The sequence below is a fragment of the Puma concolor genome, chromosome D4, assembly GCF_028749965.1.
Source record: "Puma concolor isolate L17-30 chromosome D4, mPumCon1.1.hap2, whole genome shotgun sequence".
Taxonomy (NCBI): Eukaryota; Metazoa; Chordata; class Mammalia; order Carnivora; family Felidae; genus Puma; species Puma concolor.
Window position 1 is genome coordinate 83,291,268 of NC_141679.1, and position 25,916 is coordinate 83,317,183.

Consider the following 25,916-nt stretch of genomic DNA (forward strand, 5'->3'; position numbering starts at 1 on the left):
AACCAGGATTCATACGAAGCAGGGGGGATGCCGAAGCTGGGGCTTTACCGGCATATCTCCCTAGGCTCCAGAGGGGGTGGGTGCCCTCAACCAGGGAGAAGAAGGCAAGTAATTCCTGAGCAGAGTGGAGTGCAGCTACTCAGCCTTGAGTCAAGGATTCAAGGAGTGGAAAGGGCTGGTGTCAGGCCACCCCGAGTTCAAATCCCACCCCTGCACTGACTAGCTAGCTGTGGGACCCCAGCAGCCAATCTCACCTCTTGGAGCCTCCGTTTTCTCATCTGCAAAATGGGGACAATGCTCACCTTGCAGTGCTGTTGAGGGGGTGAAATGAGGTTATGCTGGTTCCCTTTCCCCCTCCTCACACCTGCCCCCCAGGCCGGAAGGATGGGGAAACGGATTCTCCTAAGGGCCCGTCTCTGCAGAGGGGCTGGCCTACTCTCACTGTCTCTTCTCCAGACCCGGACAGGGAGCGGTTTGCCCTGTCTAACCTCTGCCCGCCTGCCATGCCGTGGCTCCTGGCCTCCTCCTTCTCGCTCACGTGGGGCTCCCTGGCCCAGGCTGTTCATTTTCTGCATCCCTCCCTCCCTGTCCACATCCACCCATCCTCCAGACTTCGCAGGGCACTTCCAGGTCTGGCCACAAGGTGGTGCCCAGCGGCTGCAGGACGCGGGCTGGGGCGCGAACAGGAGTTTGGGCTGGCGTCCTGACCTCAGGGCTCATTGTAAAAGCGTGGATGTTTGTGTCTGTGTATCCAGAGCCCCAGGGGGCTGTGGGAGCCTTGCTGTCCTCCTGTCCGCCTCCTCCCCGGCTGCTTGGATCTCTTAGGAACCTCTGAGACACAGAATAAACAGACGTTGCTCTGCCGCTGCAGCTCATTAAAGAGCTTTACAGGGTGGGAACTTATGATTAGGAAACTGAGTCCCAGGGAAGGAAGTCATATGCCGAGGTCACTCTGCTAATCACTGGTAGAGCTGGGTGCAAACTGGGATCTATCCAGCTGTGGGGCCTGTGCAGAGTTGAGAGGGGCTTGGTGCTGGTGGGGAGCTCCTGGTATCTGTGAGAGGCAGGGAATTTAAATAAAGGTGGTTTGGGAGTGAGGAGGGTCCCAGAGACCAAGGAGCACCTCCCACCCCAGAGGGAACAAGACTCCAGGGTGGGGATGGGGCAGGATGTGGATAAGGGGTCCACCCAGGCCCTCAGCTCCCTCTCTGAGCACTTTGCCAGGGTTGGAGGACCAGCGGGGCCATAGGCCAGGCATGTGGCATGTGATGCCACCACTCTTCTGTGGACCTGCGAGCACAGCCTGAGCTCCCCCAATCAATCAATCAATCAATCAATCAGTCAATCAGTCAGTCAGGTCTGTCTCTCCAGACTGTGCCCTCTGGGTGTCAGGTCACATCCCCCAGCCCAGCACAAGGTCTGGGTGGCCAGAGTTCATGGTCGTTGAATTGAGCCAAATGGGGTGCACTGGCAGAGGCCAGTGGCTAGGTTCAGAAAGTCCTTTCAGCAACAGTTTCTTCCTCCCCCGGAGCTGAGTGCAGGGGAGGAAAGAATGGGCTGCTTTTTGATGCTGTGGTGCCTTAGAGATGGCTTGGATTCCCGGGGCCAGGTCCCCCAAAGAACCTCTCCTCTCCATGCAAACAACATTCCCTTCTCCAGCCGGCAGCAAGCAAACATCAAATGCAGCAAGAGATGGTAAGGTCAGACAACAAGAAGGACTTCCCAGCAGGGGAGAGGGAAAGTTTGTTTAGCTAGAGCTGCCATTCAGTAGAATGGGCTGCCTTGGATTGCAGTGAGGTTTCCCGAGTTGCAAACAGCAGAGGCAAAGATTTAGGCCAAGGCGGAGAAACAGAAAAAGTTCAGTTTGGCTGGTGAGGGAGTCAGGGGCCTTATCCTGAGGGCTATGGTATGAGGGGCTGTGTGTGGCAGCGTGGGGCCCCAGGGAGTGAAGGGGAGGGATGGGATTAAGAGACAGTGAGAAGAAGAGCCCCCAGGAGCTGGTGGACTGAGTGTGGGGAGGGGAAGGGGGCTTTGGCCGCAGGGTGGCTGAGGCCTTGTTCAGGTGGGGAGCACTGGGAGGGAACAGGCTGGGTGGGAGGGGCTGGGGCTTCTGAGCAGAGAAGAGGTGTGAGAGGCTGCTGGATGCTCAGGCCTAGGCTGGGGAGGGAGGCCCAGGCTGAGAGGAGATTGGAACAGGGGTCCAGCAGGGTGGGATAACCTAGGACTTGGGAGTAGCTGGCATCATCTGGGGAGAACAGAAATCCCCCCTTCCCCTAGAAGCTGAGGCAGCGGGACCTGAGAGGTGGGAGGAGGGGGGGTTGGGGGGGGCACAGAGATCAGATCCGACTGCAGGGGCCCCTAAGGACTGTCTGGAGCCCTGGGGCCTGGGGAGACAGGGTGGGTCAGACCCCTCCTCTCCAGTCTGTCCCCAGTGGAGCAGCCTGGGAGGGCCTGGGGTGGGGGAGGAGGTGGGAGGAGAGGGAGGGAGGGGCCGGGCCTCTGTCCACGGCATTAGTGCTGGTTGGAGGGAGAGGGGGGTGTGGAGCCAGCCAGGCCGCCTGTTCTCACAGCCGCGAGCTGAGCGTGCTGCCATGGCGCTGGCCAGGCCGGGGACCCTGGCCCCCAGGCCCCCGGCCCCTCTTCTGCTGCAGCTGCTGCTCTTGAGTCCTGCCCTGGCCCTCCTGGGTGGTGAGTTGGGGCACAAGCCTTGGGGGGTGGGGGGCTGGGGGTCTGTCTCCCAAAGCAGACACGCCAGGCCCCGGGGCTCTCTGTGTGGGTGCCAGGATGGACTGCAGGGCTGGGCACAGGTCAAGATGTGGGTGCAGAGGGGTGCGCTGCTGCCGGAACTTGCGTGGAAGAGTGTGCGTCCTGGGACTTGGGGGTTGCTGTGTGGGGTGGGGGGGGGGGGGCTTTGTGAAGGGATCCTGGGATGGGCTGTGCGGCTTGGGAGGGGTGCTGGGGCTGGGAAGTCCTGGGCTGTGAGTGTGGGGGGTTGCAGGTAGTGTGAGCCTCACCCCAGGGTCTGCTGTGAGCGTGCGCTGGGCTGTGGGGTGCGAGCCGTGGGTGTGTTAAAGTTGTGAGCTGTCCCGGGTGAGCGGTGAGCCGTTGTCTGAGGTTTTCTGGGTGAGGTGTACTGTGTCCGAGCACAACTTGTGGGACATAAGCTGTCAAGTGGGTTGAACTGTGTCTTAGCTCTGGACATGGGGACATAGGGACGTGGGGTGGGGGCAGCAGACCCCAGCCCAGTGGATTGCAGTGAAGGGGGAGGAGGAGATCAGGGAAACCCGGCAGCTACCTGCATCCCTCCATTTGTGTATTAGCCTTGCCTGCACTGGGGGGCTGGGGGTGCTCTGGGGCTCCTGGGGGTGGCCAGGCACTCAGGAGCATGTGTGCCCACCGCTGTCCCCTCTTTGGCACTCCCACGCCAAGCTGAAAGGGCTTCCTGAAGCCCGACCCCATTCGCCAAACGGTTTTGCTTTTGTCCGAGCAGATTCATGGATTCACGTGTGCACGCCTGGACTTCTTCCTGGGGGGTCTGGGGGACGCTTTGTCTCGGTCACTATAGCTACAGGGCCAGGCCTGGGAAGTCCCCTGACCCCGCCTCCAGTGCTGGAGGAGGGAGGGGGAGCCAACCTGGGCGGGTGGCCTAGGCCTCACTGCAGTGGGAGGGGAGGCGGTGAGGGGACTCACCCCTCGGACTCTCAGGGTGGGAGGTCAAGCCTCCCCAGGCCCCTGGGGGCTTCCTCCCCATTCACGGGGCCTGCCTCATGAAGGCTTCATCTCCTCCTCTCTGCAGGGCCCTTGGGGAGGACGAGGACCCCATTTTGTAGTGGAGGGCACTGAGGCTCTGGCAGGGATGGGGGCTTACGAGCTGGGCCCCTGAGGCAAATCTGGGCTCATGAGAGGAGGTGAGGGTCTGCTCTCTGCTCTCTGCACGTGAGGGGCATGAAATCCTGGTCTGTGGATCTGCTATCCGTCCCTGCCCTCCAATGTCTGCACTCGCATATGCATGTGCACACAGAAAAATGACAGACTACCTGCAAACACATGCACACGTGAACACACAAATCACACACATGCATGCACACACACACACATACACACACCTGCACACTGGTGTGGCATGCACAAGGGCACACAGCACCACATGAACAGGTGTCCACACGCACACGCCTGCACACACCAGTGTGCGTGTCGACGTGTGCATTCATGCTGAAATGTACGTTCACGCGAACCCCGACGCAGAGTCGACACAAACTGGATGGGTGCTACAGAAAAAACGGACACTGATGTACGTGCTCACCTCCGCACAACCCTGCTGGGGTGCCCAGGGGCGGCCTTTCCCACTGTGATTGCTGTGCGGGGGGCCTCCTCTGGGATCCCCAAAGGCTGGGGTGAGGGCACCGTGGGCATGAGCGTTTCTGGATACCAGCACCCGAGGCCTGAGTGCCAGGAGAGGGGCTGGGGATTGTGCCACCTGAAAAGGAGTTTCTATCCCAGAGGGGATGGGGGTTTCTGGAAGCCCTTGGGCCCCTGGCTCCGCTGCTCTTGCTTGCCAGGCCCTGAGCCGAGCCCCTCCACCCTGGGCCCACGCTGCCACAAAAGCCTGGCTGGTTGCTGTGGAGAGGGCCAAGCATCTTGGAGTACAATGGGGCGTGCTGGGCTCTCACATCCCTCCCCACACCCTGGGAGCCCGCTGACAAAGGGACAGCAGTTCAGTCCCCCAAGTCTGGCCCCTCCTCCAACCAGGGGGGGCCGGCGGGCGGACTGTGGGACAGAGGCAGGGGTGGAACGGGGCGCCACACACATGTGAACCAACCTCAAGACTGGCTGGATAGACACCCTCTGCTCCAGGTAAAGGTTCGTTGGTCAACGAATAAATATTACCACTGACCGCCACCTGGAAGATGCTGTGCTAATGAACTAACATGATGGGCTTTGTTGTTTTTGTTTTTATTAAAGATTTTATTTATTTATTTATTTATTTATTTATTTACTTACTTACTTACTTACTTATTATTTTTAAGTAACCTCTACACCCAGCGTGGGGCTCGAACTCACAACCCTGAGATCAAGAGTCGCATGCTCTACCGACGGAGCCAGCCAGGCGCGCCACAGGATGGACTTTGAATCTCACCATTGCCCTGTGAGGTCGGCTCTCACACCCCCAGTTTACAGAGGAGGAAATGAGGCCCAGAGAGGGTCAGGAACTTGCCCAGAGTCACAAAGCTAGTGTGTGGCAGGGCCTGCATTTCACAGCTGGCTTCAGTGCTAGCCTGTGCAAAGTCACGCCCCTTCTCCGTGCTTCTGCTGAAAGAGGGCAAGCCATGTAGCTCTGAGGGCCATCACAAGAATTTGATGAGAAAACACAGTGGTTCCCCAACTTAGGTTTGACATGGAAGTCCCAGTTTCTAAGCACATTTTAGATGGAGACCACTAATAGTTAACAGTGGCCTGTTTGGGCGGCAGAACCTCACCAAGTCCGTCTGGCCCTCACAGGGGCAGTGTCTCCACGGCCCTAGGGCTCTGAGACCAAAGCCAGTGCCAGGCAGCGGGGAGGCGGTGAGTCCTGACAGCCATCGTTGCCGTAACTGTTACCAAAATTATAAATATTTACTCCCTGCCCCCTTTTAGCCTTGGGGGGTAAACCTTTTTGTAAAAGAGTACTCCAAACTCTCCTGTCTTGTTAGAGTAACTTAGCCCTCTCCTGATGGCTCTGAGGCAGTATTTGTATCATATGGTACTGTTATTCAGTCCTGTCCTCGCGGCCTAGTGATATTATTAGATGGACAGTTTTTGCCCCTGTGTCAGAAGCTCCCACATCTTACAAGATCTTGGGCCACTTCTTAGAAATATCCTCTTTCTTGGAGTGCCTGGATGGCTCAGTCGGTTAAGCGTCTGACTTCGGCTTAAGGGCATGATCTCACAGTTCGTGAGTTCAAGCCCCGCATCGGGCTCTCTGCTGTCAGCATGGAGCCCACTTCAGATCCTCTGTATCCTCTGTCTCCCTCTCTCTCTGCCCCTCCCCAACGTGACGGTGCCCTCTCTCTCTCTCTCAAAAGTAAACATTTTTTTTTAAGCATTAAAATTTTAAAAAAGAAAATAGAAGAGAAAGAAATTTCGTCTTTCTTGCCTTGTCAAGACAAGAAGCTTCTCAAAATCCACCCATGAGTAAACACTTCCCATGAGTTGTCAGCAGTGATCACTAGGCCTGTTATAAGTGCACGTAAAGTAGGAGTTACTAAGCACTGAGTGAAGGACAGCTCGCTCTGCCCAGGCAGATCCTGGAACCTCCGCACCTGCTCCAGCCTTTAGAGACTTTTTCCAGTGTCTGGGGAAGGTGGGGCTGGAATGCACTAAAATGACAATACATGGCTGGTGATTTGGCATTTGCAAAGTGGGAATTTCACAGGCTTTGGGAGATGTGGACCTTTCAGAAGTCTGGAGATGGCAATCTACTTAGTTTTTTGAGGGATAATTTGGGGCAAGTTTATAACCTCTCCGAGTGGGAAGACGGTTTTCTCACCTGGGCCCACCTTTCCTGGTTTGAATCAAATGTAATAATGTAATTATAGATGCAACACGTGCACCACAGCCTGGAGCATATAGTACGAGCTCAGTAAATGATTGCTGTTATATTATTATGGTCGTTCTCTCTGGGGAGAGAATTCCCTTCCTGGTGTCGGGATCTGGGCCTTCCGGGGGACAGGGCAGCGGGTCAAAGGGGAGGGGCATGTGTCAGTTAATCCCTCCCCTGCCAGGTCGTCCCAGGCAGCCTGAGAGGTCAGGAAGGATTTGTAAAGATAAGCACAGGCCCCTCGTTGCCCTGGCGACAGGCCACGCCCCCCCAGGCTGGCTCAGGGCCGGCCCCCCTTTGCCCCACTGCCTTCATCTCTCTGCCTCTCAGCCCAGGGCCAGTCTGGCTTTATGGTCTCACTCCTGCAACACAGAGGACCTAAGGTCAGCGGTTCCGTGCCTCGACGTGCAGAGGATTCCCAGGAAGCATGCTGCAGTGCAGATTCCCAGGCCCCAGGCCCCAGAGCTCTGAATCTCCAGGTCTGGAGCAGGGGTCAGAAATCTGTATTCTTAACACAGGCCGGAGGGTCTGGAAACCCCTGGGGTGAAGACCTGAGTTTGGATTCCAGCCTCTTATGGGCTGTGGGACGGTGAAGTCACTTCATCTCAAGCCTCACTTTCCTTAGCTGTAGAACAGGAATAACAGCACCGTCTATCTCCTAAGGTGAACATTAATTAAGATTAATGGGAATGCACAAGAAAGACGGCTGTCTCTCACAGGCAGGCTTTCGGGGCTACTGCATGCCTTTTGGGACAGGCAGCTCCCTCCCTCTCCACCTGGCTCTCACTGGAGGAGCTCCTTCCTCCCCTGTGGCTGGACTGTGTCTCCTGGGGTCATGGGCCACCTGCCCCACGGTGATGCATCACCCGCCCCATTTCCCTCACACACTGTCTCCCCATCCTGGTCCCATCGGCTCTGAAATGGAAGGCTCTGAACTGGGGGCAAAGCCCCAGATGGGTGGGGGTCCCTTAGGCCACACGGTAAGGAGCAGCGCCTTGTTAGCATTAAATGAAGGGCCTGCTGGTGCTGGACCCGGAAGCTAGGGCTCCTCAGAGTGGGCGCTATGGTTACTGTCTCCCAGTCCTGGGCTGTGCTGGGTTGACGGACCCTTATCAGAATGGCCACAGCCCTCACCAGGCACCAGGCTTCACGCAGGTCACCTCAGTGGCTCCTCACAACACCCCATGAGGTGGCACTGTTAGAACCCCATAAGCCAGGCCTGTCTGATGCCCAAACTTGTGTCCTTTCCTCAAGGAGCTTGATTCACCCCCACCCCCATCCGGGCATCTTCCCACCTCCCTCAGACCATCTTTCCACCTCCCTCAGACCATCTTTCCACCCCCATCAGACCATCTTCCCATCCTCATCAGACAATCTAGCCCTAAAGGACATGGCTCTAAACTGATCAGCCACAGTGGCTGGGGTGGGAAAAAGAAGGATGAGCTTCCCAGAAGCCCCTCAGAGAGACACAGACACGCTGCCCTCACCTACGTGACCTGGCTTGGGAGGGGGGCTGGGGACTGATGCCTCGAGCTGGGGAGGGGCCTGTGGATGCAGGAGTCCTACAGGGTTATGTCCGCCTGCCCCTTGCAACGCGCTTAGCCCTGGGTGGGCACGAGAGCCCCGGTCAGGGAGTGAGGGAGCCGGTGTTGAGCTGTACCAAGTGCTCTGGGCACTCGGGGGTGGGGCTGACAGCCAGGTTCTCTCCCTGGCGCCATGGTCCACATCTCCATATCCCTGTCCCCCATCCTGCTGGGCCCTGGCTGGGAAGGGTGGGGGTCGGCCAGTGGACGGCCCTGCCTGGTGGAATGTGGATGACTCTGGAGAGGCTGTTGAGCCTTATCTGGGGGGTGGGGTGGGGGGTCTTCACCAAGGTGGGGGAAGGGAGGCACAGGGCCTGAAGCTGTTCCAGGCCTGGTTAGTGTCTGGATGACAACCTGGGCAGAGGAGGAGCACCTCTCAGAGCCCCAGGTTGGGGGGGGGGGCTCCTGCTCGTGGGTGGTTCCTCTCCCCCCATCACTTACTGAGTTCCCACAAGCGGGTAACTGCATACCTGAGGCTTTGAATCCTCCCACATTCTATGAGGCATGCCCTATTATCATCTCTTTTCTGATGGGAGACAGAAGTTCAGTAGGAGAAATGACTTGCTCAAGGTCTTAGAGCTAGTAATTGAGCTGGGATCTGAACCCAGGGCAGTTTTACTTAAAGCCTAAGTTTTTTTTTCTTCCAAATTTTTATGTAAATTCTACAGTGCAATATCAGTTTCACGAATAGAACTCAGTGATTTGTCAATTACATACAACACCCAGTGCTCATCCCAACAAGTACCCTCAATACCCATCCCCAAACTAGCTCCTCCCCCACCCACCTCCCTCCACCACCTCTCAGTTTGTTCTCTATCATTAAGAGTCTCTTATGGTTTGTTTCCCTCTCCCCCCACCCCCCCTTTCCATATGTTCATCTGTTTTTTTCTTAAATTCCTCATATGAGTGAAATCATGTCAAAGACTAAACTCTTAATCCAGCACTACAGGCTCTCAGGCAGGTGGGGCAGGGGGCGGGGAGCTGGCTCTCTCAGTAACTTGGCTTCTAGATCAGCAGGTGACCCTCTAACACGGTGGAGGCAGCACAGGGGCCTGAGCCAGGTGTCTGTCAGCAGGTCTCAATACCTGTCCTGTACCCTGTGACCTTGGCCATGCCAGCGGTCAGGCAGTTGCTGAGGGGAGATACAGTGAGGGCCAGGGACCCCCTGAGAGGTTTCTAGGCCCTAGGGGAAAGAAGAGGGTGGGAAGGAGGGACAGGGAAGGGGCCCAGCTCACAGTCCCTGCCTTTGAAGTCCTTCATCTCCGGTTTCACACGGGGATGGAGCTGCCAGACCCCTAGCAAGAGAGGTGGAGGGGACAGTGGGAGGACACCCCCCCCCCAGGAAACAGAGGAGCCACAGAAGGGAGACCCAGAGCAGACTCCCCTCCCTCCAGGGGGCTGAAACATGTGACAGGCTTGAAGGTCGTCCCAGCGCTAACTTGCTAACTTGCTGTGAGACCTCAGGCAAGAGTCTTTAAAGCAAAGACTTTTCTTGAGCCTCAATTTGTTCTTTTGTAAAATGGGCATGACAGAGCCTGCCCCAAAGGGCCCCTGCAGGGAGGGGGTCAGACAGTGGAGCGCAAAGCTCCCAGAGTCAGAGGGTGTCTGCCCTCTAATCCTGCCCGGGTGGGGGTGGGTAGCCAGGCATCCGGGTCCCATTTCTCTGCTACGGAGACCCTCCTGATGCGCGTGGCTTGTAGAGTCCCTGGCCCTCCCTCTATCCTCCTGAAAACAGACAGAGCCATGCTGCTTTCCGGCTTTGGGGTGCGCCTGAGTTGTGGGGAGGGGAACGTCCTGGCTCCCCCCACCCAGCCAACTTTCTCTCTTTGCAGGAACGGTGCCATCGGAGACCCCAAGTGTCTGTGCCTCAGACCCGTGCGCTCCAGGGGCCGAGTGCCAGGCTATGGAGAATGGTGGCTACACCTGTGGGCCCACGGAGCCCCGGGGCTGTGCCAGCCAGCCATGCCACCATGGTGCTCTGTGTGTGCCCCAGGGCCCAGATCCCAATGGCTTCCGCTGCTACTGCGTGCCCGGATTCCAGGGCCCACGCTGTGAGCTGGACATTGACGAGTGTGCATCCCGGCCCTGCCACCACGGGGCTACCTGTCGCAACCTGGCTGATCGCTATGAGTGCCACTGCCCCCTTGGCTATGCAGGTAACAGCCTCAGCCGCCCTGGGAGGAGGTCTGTAATGTCCATCCTGTCCATCCCGTCAGCGGCTCAGGGTGTCAAATCATGAATTCAGCTCCAACTTTAGTGTAGAGACATCCACTCTGGGTCTTGCTACAGAACTGATGCTTCTCGGGCTGACCTGGCAGCTCGGGATGAGAGTACGAACGTGTGATTGCGCATGGTGCCTGACGTTTAACAGACACTGCACAAATGTTATTTCAGTCCCTTCTAGAGTTCAGTTTGGTGCTGCAGTCTACACCGCAGTGGGGAGCCTGCAGTATAGACACTGCTGGTTCTATGTCAGCCCTGAATTCAGACAACTGTGCTCTGAGGGCAGAAGGCAGTTTCAGGTCACCCCGGAGCAAGGGGTACAGGCCGGAGGGACTGGGTTCCAGGGGAGATGGATCTCGGCACTTTGGAAACGGGTCCCATGTGTCTTTCTCACCACTTGAGAGCCTCGGTGTCTGGAGTATCAGTTGTGTGTGTGGGAGGGAGGTCACGCCAAGGGCCTGTGTGTCTGCCAGCACCTGTGGGATGTCTGGGCTCCCTGAAAGTATTTGTGGGAAACGTAGGTGTGTTAGCAGGTGTGCGTGTGCCAGATGTGCGGTGCTTGGGCGCTTTGGGGGAACACTTTCTGGCTGAGTTGTGGATGTGAGTGGGGGCAGAGTCTGCCATGACTCATTTCTCTCCTCCTCCTTCCGTTCCAAGCCAGGCGGGGGAGGCTGGGATTCCAGGCGGCCAGGGCCTGGCTCCCCCTGGCACAGGGAGGGTGGGAGTGGGACTGGGGTGGGAGGAGTGAGGGGGTCACGGGAAGGAGGGGCCGTGCTTTGTGCTCACTGAGCTGGGAAGGGGGGACGTTTCCAGCTGGAACCAGCTCGGCTCCTGGCCCCCCAGAACCAACCCCGTTTAGGGGGCAGGGGGCAGGGCCTCCGGAGTCTACCATGACATGTGGGCTCCCGGATGAACTCAGGCGGCACATCCCCAGACCCTGAAATTCTCCATCTCCCTCTATCTCCACACATCCCCAGTCCCTGGCCAACTGTCTCAGTTTTGGCTCGGACTGAGGGGGTTCCCAGGACCCAGGACTTGCAGTTTTCGAAGCAAGATGGTACAGGGGGAGCCAGGAGAGGCTGGTCACTCCAGCATTTCTCGCAGGGGCACGTCCCTCCACCATGGAGGCCCTCTCTACACGCTCTTCAAAGCCAGCAGAGTGAGCCTTCTACAGTGTCCACAGCACCGGGTGATTCAGCTGCTTCCAACTTTTAGGATAAGCTCAGATTGGGGCCCCCAATGCCCCAATACCTCCACCCCTGCCTCGCCTCTTCCCCTCTCTCCTTTGCTCCTGCCCCTCCATGCTCCCCTTCCTGAGGGCATCATGCCCCAGCCCTTAGCTACTCCTGACCAGTTCCCCACCCTGGAATCCAGCTGCCATCACAGCCCCATCCCAATGTAGCGCGTGCCACTCATCTTTCAAAAGGCTCTTCTTCCAAGAAGCCTTCCCTGACTCCCAATACCCAAGGCCAAAACCCTGGCTCCTGCTTTTTTGGGATCCAGCACGCTCCCTTGCCGAGTTTATCACAATTAAAAGTCCTCATCTATATAATACTGGCCCAATCACCGTCTCCCCGGCTAGACCGCTGTGGGCTCAGGAGACAGGGACGTCTGTGTGGTTTCTACCCCATTGCCACTGCTGGCTCAAGAAATACCTGCTCTAGATGAACGGACCAACGGCTTCTCTCCGGAGCCTCAAGTTTCCGCTCCTTGTAACTGTCTGGAGCTGGTTTCAGGGCGGCCTGCCTGGGCCTCTTTCGACCTCCCTCTGGGAGTCCATCCGTCTGTCTGTGTCTTCGGCCCTGTCCAGGGGTGACCTGCGAGACGGAGGTGGACGAGTGTGCCTCGGGGCCCTGCCTGCATGGGGGCTCGTGCCTGGACGGCGTGGGCTCCTACCGCTGCGTGTGCGCGCCGGGCTACGGGGGCGCGAGCTGCCAGCTGGACCTGGACGAGTGCCAGAGCCAGCCGTGCGCGCACGGGGGCCGGTGCCACGACCTGGTCAACGGGTGAGCGGACGGAGGCGTGGGAGGGGGCTGCGCGGGGCGAGAAGGCGGTGGAGGCAGGTGGGCCCCAGGTGCCGTAGGGCTCAGTCCGGGCCGGCTGGGCCTCGCTCCCCGCTCCAGGTTCCGGTGCGACTGCGCGGACACGGGCTACGAGGGCGCGCGCTGCGAGCAGGAGGTTCTGGAGTGCGCGTCGGCTCCCTGCGCGAACAACGCGTCCTGCCTCGAGGGCCTCGGGACCTTCCGCTGCCTCTGCTGGCCAGGTGCGTGCGCGTGCTGGGGCGCACGGGCGCGGCCCCGGGCCGTGGGGCCGGTGTGCGCCTGCTCTCACCTGCCCTCCGAGGGTGTGCGGGTGACTGCAGCTTCTCTGAAGTCAAGGTTTGCAGTAATCTGCCAAATAGGGCTCATCACAGCACCTGCTCCTAGCATTGTTGCGAGGTAGGGAAAGGTGTAATGCGCGTGGAGCCTCGACAGGTGCAAAGTGCTCACTAGTGCTGCTCATAATGGTAACAGGACCCTGTTGAGGGCTGCCACGGTCGTGCCTACCCTCCTCATTGCATCCCTCCCTCACCGTTGGTGCCCCTATTCTGAGTTGTCCCAGCCTGGCCCCGGGTTGGCCTGGCACCAGTGGTGGGGTGCGGCCCGGTGACACCGTGTGACGGGCTGCCCGCGCACGTGTGCCTCCAGGCTACAGTGGCCAGCGGTGCGAGGTGGACGAGGACGAGTGTGCGTCGGGCCCCTGCCGGCATGGGGGACAGTGCCTGCAGCGCTCAGACCCAGCCCTCTACGGAGGCGTCCAGGCTGCCTTCCCCGGCACCTTCAGCTTCCGTCACGCTGAGGGTTTCCTATGCCGCTGCCCTCCGGGCTTTGAGGGTGAGTCCCCCTACACCCTTCAAGGGAAGCAGGTCCCTCGGTGTCCGGATGCAGGCCTGGCCCTGCCACACAGGGTGCCACCTGCCTGAGTCGGCACTTCTTGCCGGGTCTCAGTCTCCATAGCTCTAAAATGGGCCCTTCCAACTCTAGTCTGGTTCTGAGGGCACAGGTGGGAACCGCGGCTGGCCCTCTTGCAGGGGACGAATGTGACGTGGATGTGGACGAGTGTGCCTCACGGCCATGCCTCAGTGGAGGCCGCTGCCAGGACCTGCCCAATGGCTTCCAGTGCCACTGTCCGGATGGCTACACAGGTGCCTGGGGGTGGGCTGGGCTCCGGGGCAGAGCCAGGGCAGAGTTGGTGGGCCTGGGGTGAGAAGGTTCTTCTGGCTGATATGTGGAGGCTGGATTGATGGGGATGAGGAGATCAGGAAAAAGGCGGGTGTGGGGGTCCAGGTGACAGCTAAGAGGGGCTGAGTGGGGACTGACCGGGCTTTGGAGGTGAAAGTAGAGGAAACTAATTGGACTGAGAACCCTTAGGAGGGACAGTCTGCCGGCCCTAGGGGTTAGTCCAGGTGTGAGTGGGAGATGTCAGGAATGCTGGCTGCTTCTGCCCTGGGTGATGTTGGGTGAGCCTTGTCCATTCTGAGTCCGGGTGTCTGTGGAGCACCCATAGGGAGGAGCCTGGGTGGGGGTTGGCAGTCCTGGGACTGGGGCCTGGGAAAAGCCAGAGACTGAGGGTCAGGAGTACAATTGTGGCAGCTGGGGCCACGGGTGGCCAAGGCTGTCCGGGAGAATGTGTGCAGTCATGCGCAGAGAGAACTCTAGGCACCTGGCATCCAAGGGCTGGGCAGAAGCCGACGGGCCTGCAGGGAGAGGACGGCAGTTTGGCCAGGACAGAAGAGGTGAAGGGGGGCATCACCACTTGACCTCTGGGGAGCTGCTGCCTATGGGGCAGGAGTTGGGCTGCAGAAAGCCTCTCCCTGCCTTGGGTACCGCAGATGCGTAGACACACAGTTACCCTTGCGCAGATACTGGTGAACCCAAAGAACTCACACGCTCTCTGAGTGTCCCTGCCCCCTCTGGAATGCCTGTGACACTTCCCCCACACCGGCCCACATTCCTGCCTGGGCACACTGCCTCCTCTCCCTGGCAGGTTTCCTGGGCACTGGCTCCCCTGCCCAGGGGAACGAGGTGGTGATTACCGTCCCTCCCACCTCAGCTGCCCAGAGATGCTGGGCTCGATGTCCCCTACCCCCGGGGTGGCCACCACCCCCGGGTGCCCTGAAAGCCCGTCTTCTGTGCCCCGCGGGCCAAGATTCCCAAGCAGTGGCCTTGCAGGCCCCTGGCACACACTGGCCCCCCCCCCCCCCCAGCACATGCTGCCTCTGAACAGCGTTTCTGTGCATTTCGTTCCCTCCTTGTCACCCCACCCCCGTGAGGTAGGGTTCTTACACATGAAGTAATGGATGCTTGAGAGAGGGGGTGTCATTTCCCGAGGTTCACCAGCGTCAGCCAAAGCCCAGCTCCTCCCCAAGCTGAGCTCAGCGGACGGGTGACAGGGAGGTCAGGTCTGAGGTCAGGGACGGGGCGGGGGAACCCCGCTGTAGGGCTGTGCTGCTTGCCACTGTCCACCCCCATCCTCCCTTTGGGTCGTGCTGGCCTGGGGGAGGCCAGTGCCTGGCATTCCTGAGGCGGTTCTGAAGGAGGCGGCTGGCCAGGCGGGGAGCTCTGCTCCCTGGGCTCAGCACCCACCCACCAGTCTCGGCCATCCATGGGAAAATGCAATGGGGCCGCGGGCTCTGTGGACCTTCCTGGGGGGCCTGTGGCTCCTGGCAGGTATGCAGGGCCTTGGACAGGGTGAGGTGTGGCCGGCTGTCCCCAGGAGGCTGTGGTGTCTGTGGGCTGACTGGGACCAGGATTCAAATCCTGGTGGCTTTTCTGGGCCTGGGCTCCTCCAGCTGGGATATGGGTTGGGTCAAGGGCCAGCCTTGGTTGTTTTATGGAGGCTCTGACTGAGTTGGGGTTGGGCTGTGGTCTCTTGACCCAAACTGGGACCAGAGCACCTCGTGTGGGAGCTCTTGGAGGGGAGGGTGATGTGGCCCCTTCAGCATGGGGCCCTGGGGGCAGAGGGACTGGGGGATGAAGACTGGATGCATTTGCCCACCCCCGCTCCCTCCTCCATCTGGCACTCTGTCCACAAAAGCTGTGCCAGACCCCTTGCTGGGCACCAAGGACGTATTCAGGTCCCTGGAGGAGATCCCAGCTGAGTAAACAGATACTTTCAGTACAGGGTTCTGGGGAGCTGTGTCTGGGGGTGGGCAAGGAGTCGGGAGTGACACAATAGCTTGGGAATCAGAGAAAAAGCCCCTTAGGGGACTGACCCTTTGAATTTGGGCTTTGCAGGGTGAATAGGAGTTTGAAGGCAGGGTCAGTGAGGAGGAGGCGGAGGCATTCCAGGGAACAGTATGAGCAAAGCCCCCAGAGAAATGCTGTCCAGGAAATGCCTGGAGGAACAGGCAGTTGGAGGTGTGTGGGGAGCAGGGTTGAGACTTGAGGGCCTGGGAGGGCCCAGCCCCCGAGGGATGTGGAATGCCAAGGTGAGTGAGTGAACCTTAAGCAGCAGGGGAATCTGGCCGGGCCAGGAGATGGATGGTAGGGGTGGTTGAAGGCAGGCAAAGTAGAGGACACTAGACTGTGGCCCTCAGAGCTGATGAGGCAGACGGGTGGAGTAGGGGAAAGGTGGCGGGGGGGGACAGAGAGTGCTTAGGGGATTGAATCCACGGGGCATGGAGGCCCACCAGACATGGTAAGGGAAGGGGCATCTTAGATACCAGCCTCCAGGGACTTCAGGAGACCATGAGAAATCTTTTGGGAATTAGGAATTGGTTTGGTTGACAGGTGCTGAGATCCCTGTCCCAAAAGGTGTGTAAGTTCTGCATCAAGATTGTGGTTCTTGCCTTGAGTGCTGAACCTTGGCCTGGTCTCTCCTGAAGGCCTGACGTGTCAGGAAGATGTGGACGAATGCCTGTCGGAGCCCTGCCTCCATGGCGGGACCTGTGATAACACCGTGGCAGGCTATACCTGCTGGTGCCCGGAGACCTGGGGCGGGCACGACTGCTCTGTGCGGCTCACCGGCTGCCAGGGCCACACTTGCCCACCTGCTGCCACCTGCATCCCCATCTTCAAGTCTGGGCTCCATAGCTATGCCTGCCGCTGCCCACCTGGTACCCACGGACCTTTTTGTGGCCAGAACACCACCTTCTCTGTGGTGGCTGGGAGCCCTGTGCGGGCCTCGGTGCCAGCTGGAGGTCCCCCGGGTCTGGCACTGAGGTTTCGCACCACACTACCTGCCGGTGCCTTGGCCACTCGCACTGACACTCAGGACAGCTTGGAGCTGGCACTGGCGGGGGGCACGCTTCAGGCCACACTCTGGAGCCATGGCAACGCCACCGTGCTTCCCCTGGGGCCGCTGGACCTGGCCCTAAATGATGGCCACTGGCACCAAGCCGAGATTTCGCTCCGCCCGGGGGTCCTGGAGCTGCGGCTCTGGCATGAGGACTGCCCTGCCCGGCTGTGTGTGGCTTCCAGTCCTGTGGCCCCAGCTCCTGTGGCTTCCGCGGCCCCGACGCCTGCCAGGTTCTGCTCCGCCCAGCTGGGTGGCACAGCCTTCGAAGGCTGCCTCCAGGACGTGCGTGTGGACGGTCACCTCCTGCTGCCTGAGGATCTCGGCAAGAATGTCCTCCTGGGCTGCGAGCGCCGTGAACAGTGTCAGCCTCCGCCTTGTGCCCATGGAGGGGCCTGCGTGGACCTGTGGACTCACTTCCACTGCAAATGCCCCCGGCCCTACAGTGGTCCTACATGTGCTGATGGTGAGGAATAAGCCCGGGGGACCCTGGGGCAGACAGTATGCCTTCCCCTCGCTCACAGGCCTCTCACCTGATACCCTCTCTCCCCGCAGAGGTTCCTGCTGCCACCTTTGGCTTGGGGGGCACCCTGAGCTCTGCCTCCTTCTTGCTCCACCAGCTGCCAGGCCCCAACCTCACCGTGTCCTTCCTCCTCCGTACTCGGGAACCTGCTGGCCTGCTGCTCCAACTTGCCAATGACTCAGTAGCTGGGCTAACAGTATTCCTGAGCAAGGGCCAGATCCAGGCTGAGGTGCTGGGCGGGCCCGCTCTGGTGCTCCCTGGGCGCTGGGATGATGGGCTCCGCCACCTGGTGACGCTCAGCTTCGGGCCTGACCAGCTGCAGGGCTTGGGGCAGGAGGTGCACGTGGGTGGGAGGCTCCTCCCTGCGGACGCCCAGCCCTGGGGTGGGCCCTTCCGAGGCTGCCTCCAGGACCTGCGACTCAATGGCCTCCACCTCCCATTCTTTACGCCGCTGCCGGGGAACTCAAGCCAGCCCGGTGAGCTGGGCAGCAGGCAGTCCCGGAACCTCACCATGGGCTGCGTCTCCGAGGACACATGCAGTGTGAGTTCCCTGGGGAAAGGGGTGGGTCCCTTTCTCCAGGGTCTGTCGTGCATCACGGGGGGTTAGCATCCCCTTCTACTGGTGAGGAAAATGGCAGGAGGTGAAGCACTGTGTCCAGGTCACCGCTGCTAGAGACTGGATTCACATTATTCTCTCTGGCCCAGCTGCTCTTGCCCTCTGGTGGTCCCCATACCTCCCTCCCCAGTCTTGGTCTGAGACAGACACCCGGGCCCAGGCAGAGGGCTGGCTGAGCCTTTCTGTAGGAGCTACCTGGGGGACAGGGACATCCCTGGGTCCATGAACAAAGCACCAGCCTTGGAATAGATGGAGTGTGAACTCTGGCTCCTCTATTTACTGGCTGGGTGAGTCAGGCAAGTGGCTTCTCCTCTCTGAGCCTCAGTCTCTTGATCTGTAAAATAGGGACAATGGTGACATCCTCTCTAATTGTCTGTGAGGAGTTAATGTGTCTGTAGTGGTTATGGAGGGGTGGTGATAGCCCCCAGGCCTGAGCCAATCCCTGCCCTGATTCTTCTTCAGCCTGACCCCTGTCTCAATGGTGGAATGTGTCTCGTCACCTGGAATGACTTCCACTGCACCTGCCCTGTCAACTTCACGGGGCCAACATGTGCCCAGCAGCTGTGGTGTCCTGGCCAGCCCTGCCTCCCGCCTGCCACCTGCGAGGAGGTCCCCGATGGCTTTGTCTGTGAGTGTGTACCGTGGGCAGACCACATGCTGGATCCTGGACACCCAAGCTGAGTTAGAGCCCACTCTTACCCTGAGGGCACATAGTGGACCAGGATGCCAACACCCCCAGCCCAGCATGGTTAGGCCACTGCATGCAGAGGGACAGGTTTTCTGGAGGAAGACAGCATTGACCAGGTTTCCAAGGGCAAGACTGGGCATAGGGGAGGACATTTTAGGGAAGGACAATAGCACCGCAAAGGCCCTGGGGTTTATAAGAACAAGTGAAACATAGTTACAGGTGTAGGGGTGGAGCTATTGCCAGGGGGGGCCTTGAAAGCTAGGCCAGGCAGCTCAGGACTTGTTCCCAAGGGTCGTGGGGAGCCATGGGGCCGTTTTAAGCAGGAGAAGGACATGATCAGCATTTTATTTTATTTTTTTTTTTAATTTTTTTTTTTAATTTTTTTTTTTCAACGTTTATTTATTTTTGGGACAGAGAGAGACAGAGCACGAACGGGGGAGGGGCAGAGAGAGAGGGAGACACAGAATCGGAAACAGGCTCCAGGCTCTGAGCCATCAGCCCAGAGCCTGACGCGGGGCTCGAACTCCCAGACCGCGAGATCGTGACCTGGCTGAAGTCGGACGCTCAACCGACTGCACCACCCAGGCGCCCCATGATCAGCATTTTAAAGAGATGACTGCATTTTATTAAAATGCATGATCAGCATTTAAAAATCTGCGTTTAAAAAAGATGCTGCAGTGAATAGCCTCAGTGATGAGCCAGAGCCAGTACACTGAGGAGGGAAGGGGGCAGATTTTTTGAGGCATAACTATTGCCTGGTCTGTGACCTGGAGGGTAGGGTGGGCCATGGTAGGGTAGGGGCAGATGTCCCCAGCACGACCGGAAGCTGGTTCTCCGAGGTACAGAATTATGAGTGGGTGGAAGCCACAGCCGGAGGGGAGGGTAGTTCCTGGGATTAGATGACAGGCCGGTGTGTGTGACCCCTCGAGATGGGCAGGGGCAGTGGGGAAGGCAGGTGTCTCACCCGGGTGCTTGGGCCCGGGTGGAGGTCGCTGGGCCATTCCCTGACGCTCCCTCTCCCCGCAGGTGTGGCCGAAGCCACGTTCCGCGAGGGCCCCGCCGTCGCTTTCAGCGGGCACAACGCGTCGTCGGGGCGCTTGCTCAGCGGCCTCTCGCTGGCCTTCCGCACGCGTGACTCCGAGGCCGCTCTGCTGCGCGCCGCCGCGGGCGCCCACACCGTCTGGCTGGCCGTGCGCAACGGCTCCCTGGCTGCGGGCGTGCGCAGCGGCCGCGGCCAGCCCGGGGCGGTGCTGCCGGCGTCGGGGCCGCGCGTGGCCGACGGAGCCTGGCACCGCGTGCGCCTGGCCATGGAGCGCCCGGAGGCCGCCGTGTCGCGCTGGCTGCTGTGGCTGGACGGTGCGGCGACGCCCGTGGCGCTGCGCGGCCTGGCCGGCGACCTGGGCTTCCTGCGCGGTCCAGGCGCCGCGCTCGTCCAGCTGGCCGAGAACTTCACCGGCTGCCTGGGTCGCGTGGCCGTGGGCGGCCTCCCGCTGCCCCTGGCGTCTCCGCGGCCCGGCGCGGCCCCCGGCTCGCGGGAGCACTTCTCGGCCTGGCCCAGGGCTCCGGCCCCGCGCCTCGGCTGCCACAGCGCGCGCGTGTGTGTCCCCTCGCCCTGCCTGCACGGCGGCGGCTGCCGGGACCTCTTCGACGCCTTCGCCTGCGCCTGCGGCCCGGGCTGGGAGGGCCCGCGCTGCGAGGCCCGCGCCGACCCGTGTCGCTCGGCGCCCTGTGCTCGAGGCCGCTGCCACTCGCGCCCCGACGGCAGTTTCGAGTGCCGCTGCCCGCCTGGCTTCGTGGGCCCGCGCTGCAGGTGCGGAGGGCCGGCGCGGCCTGGGCTCAAGGGGCCCTGTGGGTTGTCTGGGCGGGTGGGGGTGGGGGTGCGGCCCTCAGGGGTGGGGGGTGGGGCGCCGAAGCTCCCTCCCCCCCACCCCCCCCACCCCGCAGCCGATGCTCTGGTTCTGTGGGCCAGCCACTTCCCTTCTCGGAGCCTCCGTGCCCTCATCTGTGAAATGGGAACAGCGGGCCCCTAGGGTTGCCAGCTAAGACCCAGAACAGTTTGAATTTGAGATAAGGCTCTCGTCTGGGGGTGCAGGGGGAACACAGGGCTAGGTTTGGAAGAACACCTGGAGGCTTTCCTGCCTAGCTGCCCACCATTCACGTTCATGCCCATTAGTCCCCTGAGGATGATGACAGGGGCAGAAGGAGATGGTTGGAAGTTTTGACACTTCCCCCTGTCAGTCTGGTTTTGACTCCCTACTCCGTTCGGAAGCAAGCTTAGGGAGGGTTGTCTGGCCTGACTTCCCCCTTCCCCAGGCTCAAATTTTACGTTTAGGAACATGGTTTTTGTTCCAAGGAGAGTCCTGACATTTCATCAGCTTCTCAAAGGACTCTCTCTGTGGGGAGAGGTTCCCATCCAGGGTCTGAAGGTTGTGCACTATGTTGGGGGTGGGGACCACCCTATGCCCCATCCCTTCCACCTCAGACACCACTAAGTCTGTGGCAGGTGGGCGCCGAATTCCACAGCTCAGAACACAGAGGCTCCAGTGGCCTGTTGTAGCCTCAGGGGCTGGGGCCAGGTTCCCCGGATGCCGCCCCCAGCGTAGACATTGTGTTTTCTCCCCAGACTGCCTGTCCTGCCAGAGGCGTGCAGCTTGAACTTCACCTGCCTCAATGGTGGCCCCTGTGAGGGTGGGCCCCGGGCTGCCAACTGCAGCTGCCAGGAGGGCTTTGCTGGCCAGAGGTGGGTCTGGGGGCCGGGGGCCTGGGAGCTGGGCACGGTGGGCCCCTGGATGCCCTCCAACCAGGGCAGGCAAAGTGGGGTGTGGATCTTTGCTCACCATCCCACCCCTCACTGTGATCACAGTGCCAGACAGCCTACCTCTGCCACTCGAGTGCTTTTCTCCTGGGCTTTCCAAGGCCGTCCTCTGTTATGCTGTCACCTGGGGAAGTAGTTGCCTGGTGGTGTTTCTTAGAGCCTCGTCCTCAGCCCGCCTGCCTCGGGTCGCCCAGGGAGACTGGACAGGTGCAAGTTCTGGGCCCACTCCGCAGAGAGGGCATCAGCACACCTGGGCAGCCGCCCTGTGCTTCCGATGGAGCCAGTCATCCTCAGCCATGAGCTGGGGCGGGGGGGGGGGGGTGGTGGAGGTCCCAGTATGCTTCAGTCACCTGGCGGGGACAGCCCATGGGGACAGCGGATGGACACCTGTGTATTGGTTGGGGGTGGGGGGAGTGTTGAGAAGCTAAAGCAGATGGGGAAGAAGGCAGCTTCCTCAGCCTTTACCTTCTCTGCTTCCCAGATGTCAGATCCCCTGTGAAGCCAACCCCTGCTTGAACGGGGGCACCTGCCGGGCAGCCGGTGGGGTGTATGAATGTATCTGCAGTGCAAGGTTCTCAGGCCAGTTCTGTGAAGTGGTGGTGAGTGATGCTACAGGGGCTTGGGGGGTGTCCTTTCTTGGACGTTAGCGAGATGATTGGGGGATGGGGGGTGGTGCGGAGAGCATGTACGGCCCACTGTTCCTGGACCAACCCTGTCCTGGGGTACGGACTAGTGGGGAGAGCCTGGGGGGCCCGCCCTCCCTCTGGGGACTGGCAGGGAAACGGCTGGGCACGGCCAAGTCCTATTGGGGATCAAGATTCGGGACCCACAGGATCTTGGAATTCTGGGATTTCAGTTGGCCGATACACGAGCCTGTAATCTCCAGTCGTTTGTGTGCCAGAATTCTAGAGCAGGACGATTTGGAGAGCCCAGGATTCTGAGCCAGAGCTGGCTCTGCTGCCCAAGGCAGCCCGTGACCGCAGGGAGGCTCAGCTGAGGAGGGGCCCGATAGATGGGGCCCAGCAGGCCGCTTGAGCTTAAACCCCCTCCCCACCGAGGGGTGGAACAGGTGCCACAGGCCCAGTGGGCAGTGAGCCCACAGTGGGTGCTAATGGGAGAGACGTAGGCCGGGAGGCCTGGGGAGGAGCCTTGATCTCCACAGGCTTCTGGCAGCCCGGGTCATAAACCCGCAAATCCCCTCTGCTTCTGGGGAATGTTTCCTTTCAAGTTGAGCTTTACGGCCTCTGTCTCCTCCACCTACCCTCCTCCCAGGGCCAAGGGAGGAGATGGCTTTACAGCTCCCCAAGAAGTGCCCAGGGGTGGAGGCTGGTGAGGGCCCACTCGGGGCTGCTATGAATTTTTCTCTACAGCCTTGGATGCCTTTTCTCATTCAGGGCTGGGTACTGGGACTTGGGATGCAGGTCACAATGGGCTGAGAGGCTTCACGGGACAGAGGGAGGGCCGGGGAGTCTGAGACTCTTAGGCTCCAGAATCCAGGAATTTGGTGATTTAGTGGGAGGTGGTGGGGGGGGGGGTGGTTAACAATTCCAGGCCCGTAGAATCTTTGATGGTGGCATCCTGGCAGTCTGTGACTGGAGATGGAGAGGTCTTCTGGGCTCCCTAAAGCTCAGTCTCCCTAGCTGGGCAGACCCTGGTGGATTCTGAGCTCCCCATCAGCTAGGTCGGCCTGCCCCCCCCTTCCTGCCCTGCACAGGCCACCTGGCGGGGAGCCTCTCTTACTGCTTCCTGAGAGGCCTCCCACTTTAGAGTTAAGCGTGGTCTCCACAGACTCTAAAAAACCAGACCACCCTTTGGGATGGGGAGGGATCAAGTCCCCGTGGCCTCAGATTGGAAGAGTTTACTGCAGGGCGGGGGAGGCCGAGTTGGGAGGCTGGGTGGCAGGGGCCATCTCTGGCCACTAAAGGAAGGGCCTGCAGCTGGAATTCAAGACTGAAGGACGGTGGTGTGGCCACGGCATGGGCACTGGGGGCAGACGGAGGAGACTGCCGTCCTGGCTTGCTAGTCGTGTGGGGGAATCTGGGCAAAGCCCCTGTTTTCTCCTTCAGTACTTACCAAGAGCTACCACGCAGGCCTTGCTCTGGGCACTTGGAATTTACCGGTGAACAAAATAAAGCAAAGATTCCTGTCCTTAGGGACACGAGGGAGTGTCCTCACTCCCCCTTCGTTAGACCACTGTAAGCGTCATGTAAAACCCCACGCACAGGCTCGCACCCTCCTGCTCCCCGGTCTCAGGCCTGGTGACTTGGTCTCTTGCAGAAGAGCCTGCCGCTGCCACTGCCGTTCCCACTGCTGGAGGTGGCGGTGCCCGCGGCCTGCGCCTGCCTCCTCCTCCTCCTCCTGGGCCTCCTCTCAGGGATCCTGGTGGCCAGGAAGCGCCGCCAGTCAGAGGGCACCTACAGCCCGAGCCAGCAGGAGGTGGCTGGGGCCCGGCTGGAGATGGACAGTGTCCTCAAGGTGCCGCCTGAGGAGAGACTCATCTAGACCTGCCTGGCTGCGGGCTCTGGCACCTGCGAGGTGTGTCTACCGAGGACCCAAGGAAGCCGCTTCCAGGAGCCTGCGGGGAAGTGGCTGGCCTCTTACCAGCCTTGGGGAGCTGCCGGAGAGCCTGGGAGACCTGCTGGGCAAGTGTCACCTTTGCCGGCAGCCCCTGCCTGCGCCCCATTTGTGGACGGGAGAGGGGAGCACCGCGGGAAGCACTCAGGGATGCAGACCGGGGCCTGGCAAGGCCGTGGACGTCTCCATCGGACCTGCCAGCTCTTGCCCCGGCAGGCGGACTGCTGTGCCGGGGAGGGGCACACGCAGGTGCACACGGTGCGTTCAGAAGTGCGTGTGGGCACGTACCTGGGGACTGCTGATCTGCAGATACCAGTGAGAGTGTTCTGGATGGGGCTCGTGGGCCTGTCCGTGCCTTTGCTGTGGGCGCACAGCACCGTGTAGTGGGTGCAGGCCCCACAGAGGTGCGGCTGGGCAGCGGGGATACCCTTCGCAGCCCTGGGGCAGGGGCAGTACGTGTTCTCCGGGAGGCCAGGCCAAGGCTTGCCCAGGGACCGAGACCCCCCCAGCTCTGGCGTCTTCTCCCATGTCTGAGGCTGTCCCCAACCTGGAGGCAACTGGGAAACCAGAAGGAAGGTGGTCATCAGCCAGCGGCCCCTGGCTCCCAGGACAAATGCTCCTTCTGGCAGCTGTGTGGCAGAGTCGGACCACAGCCAGGGCGGATCTGCGGGAGCAGAGGACCGGCTGCCCCCAGCCGTCCCACCTTGCGGCCTCCGCCTACCTCACGGCGCTGTGGTGAGGATCAGTGGGTGACAGCGGGGAAAGAGCCCGGGACGGTGTGCACTACTGGGTTGTTTGGGTCACCCTTTTAGCTTTCAGGAAGGGTTGTCCCTCTGGCTGGAGCCGAGAGAAAGTTGGGGGTGGGCTTTCCCGGGGGCCTGCAAGCGGGCCAGAGGATAAAGGACCAAAACTTCTGCCTCCCCCCCACACCAACCCCCCCCCTCCCCCGCCCGCCACGTCCCACCTGACCACCTCTGGTTCTCCAGGGCCAGCACTCCCCAGTCACAGCTGCCTGGCGAGGCCACTCCTTCACCTACAGACCAGTCATCTCTCTAAATGGCTGGGGGGCAGGGGGGAGGTGGATTCAGGACTCACAGGAAGTCCTCTGAGTTGTTTGCTGAACTCAGCAAATGTTGGCATGGCCTCTTTGTGTCGGGGCTGGTCCTGCAGACACAGACACAGACACAGAGGAAGAATGTGCTGCTTTCCTTCCAGTCGGTCCCTTTCCTGGTAATGCCATCACACTGATCCCAGAGGAGCACCCGCCCTCCCGGCACCCAGTGCCGGGCCTCCTCCCAGCCCCACGGAGTCCCTTTGTCCCTGACCTGGAGACATGCCCTTCTGTCCCTCCTGTTTCCTTGGCCAGCACCTCCTGTGCCAAGGCCAGGGGACCCCTTCCCAGTTTTAGATTGGCAGTTGACTTTCCCCGGCTCCCCTTGGGGTCTGAGGCAGGTTCCAGAGGCACAGGATCAAGTCTGTGGGAGAACCACGTGGTGATGAGGGGTAAGGGAGCATGTGGGCGGCTCAGACTGAGGGGTTCAGCTGAGGCCGGCTGGGACAGGAAGGGCCCTGAACGCTAGGGTAAGGGGCTTGATGAGTCCTTATCCTGTAGGAGGTGGGACCTTTCCCCCAACCTTCTCCACTAGGACTCCTGGGAAGGTGGGGGAGGAAACATCTGGTACCAGCACCTTAGCCACAGCTGGTGCTTTGGTTACTTTATTAAATCAGGGATTTGACAAACCTGTGTCCTTTCAGACTCCTAAGACACACGGAACCCCAATAAATAAAAGTGCCACTTTTTGGGGAGCCCTATGTTGTCCTCCTCTCTTGTCCTTTTCAAGGACAGCCCAGGGACGGGGACACGACCAGATGATGGGCACATGAAGGGTGACTGGGTGTGTTTAATACCTACTCTGGGTGCTTGGTCCCAATCTCCCCCAACACAACAGAGGTGTTGGTTTTTAAGGCTCTGCCCTTGCTAATGACCGATCTATGGGGCTGAATCTCCTGCTGTTCCCTTGAACTTGTTCCCTGGAGCGTG

At 60.2% G+C, this 25,916-nt stretch overlaps 1 protein-coding gene across 1 annotated transcript; it reads left to right on the forward strand.

Moving 5' to 3' along the window:
- The first annotated feature begins 2,523 nt into the window (after nt 1–2,523).
- Nucleotides 2,524–25,681, forward strand: CRB2 (crumbs cell polarity complex component 2). The gene is made up of 13 exons (XM_086683983.1): nt 2,524–2,688; nt 9,993–10,316; nt 12,194–12,389; nt 12,507–12,646; nt 13,071–13,256; nt 13,454–13,567; nt 16,250–17,125; nt 17,215–17,723; nt 18,261–18,426; nt 19,513–20,296; nt 21,110–21,226; nt 21,783–21,900; nt 23,579–25,681. The coding sequence occupies exons 1-13, from the start codon at nt 2,592–2,594 to the stop codon at nt 23,801–23,803; spliced, it is 3,852 nt and encodes a 1,283-aa protein (XP_086540109.1). The 5' UTR covers nt 2,524–2,591; the 3' UTR covers nt 23,804–25,681.
- The last annotated feature ends 235 nt before the right edge of the window (nt 25,682–25,916 follow it).

What these genes read in the sequence shown, in the direction of transcription:
- CRB2 (XM_086683983.1), top strand. Translation starts at nt 2,592, where the DNA reads ATGGCGCTGGCCAGGCCGGGGACCCTGGCCCCCAGGCCCCCGGCCCCT. An exon ending in CTGCCCCCTTGGCTATGCAG is followed by an intron (nt 10,317 to 12,193) that starts GTAACAGCCTCA and finishes GGCCCTGTCCAG; the next exon opens with GGGTGACCTGCGAGACGGAG. An exon ending in GCCAGTTCTGTGAAGTGGTG is followed by an intron (nt 21,901 to 23,578) that starts GTGAGTGATGCT and finishes GGTCTCTTGCAG; the next exon opens with AAGAGCCTGCCGCTGCCACT.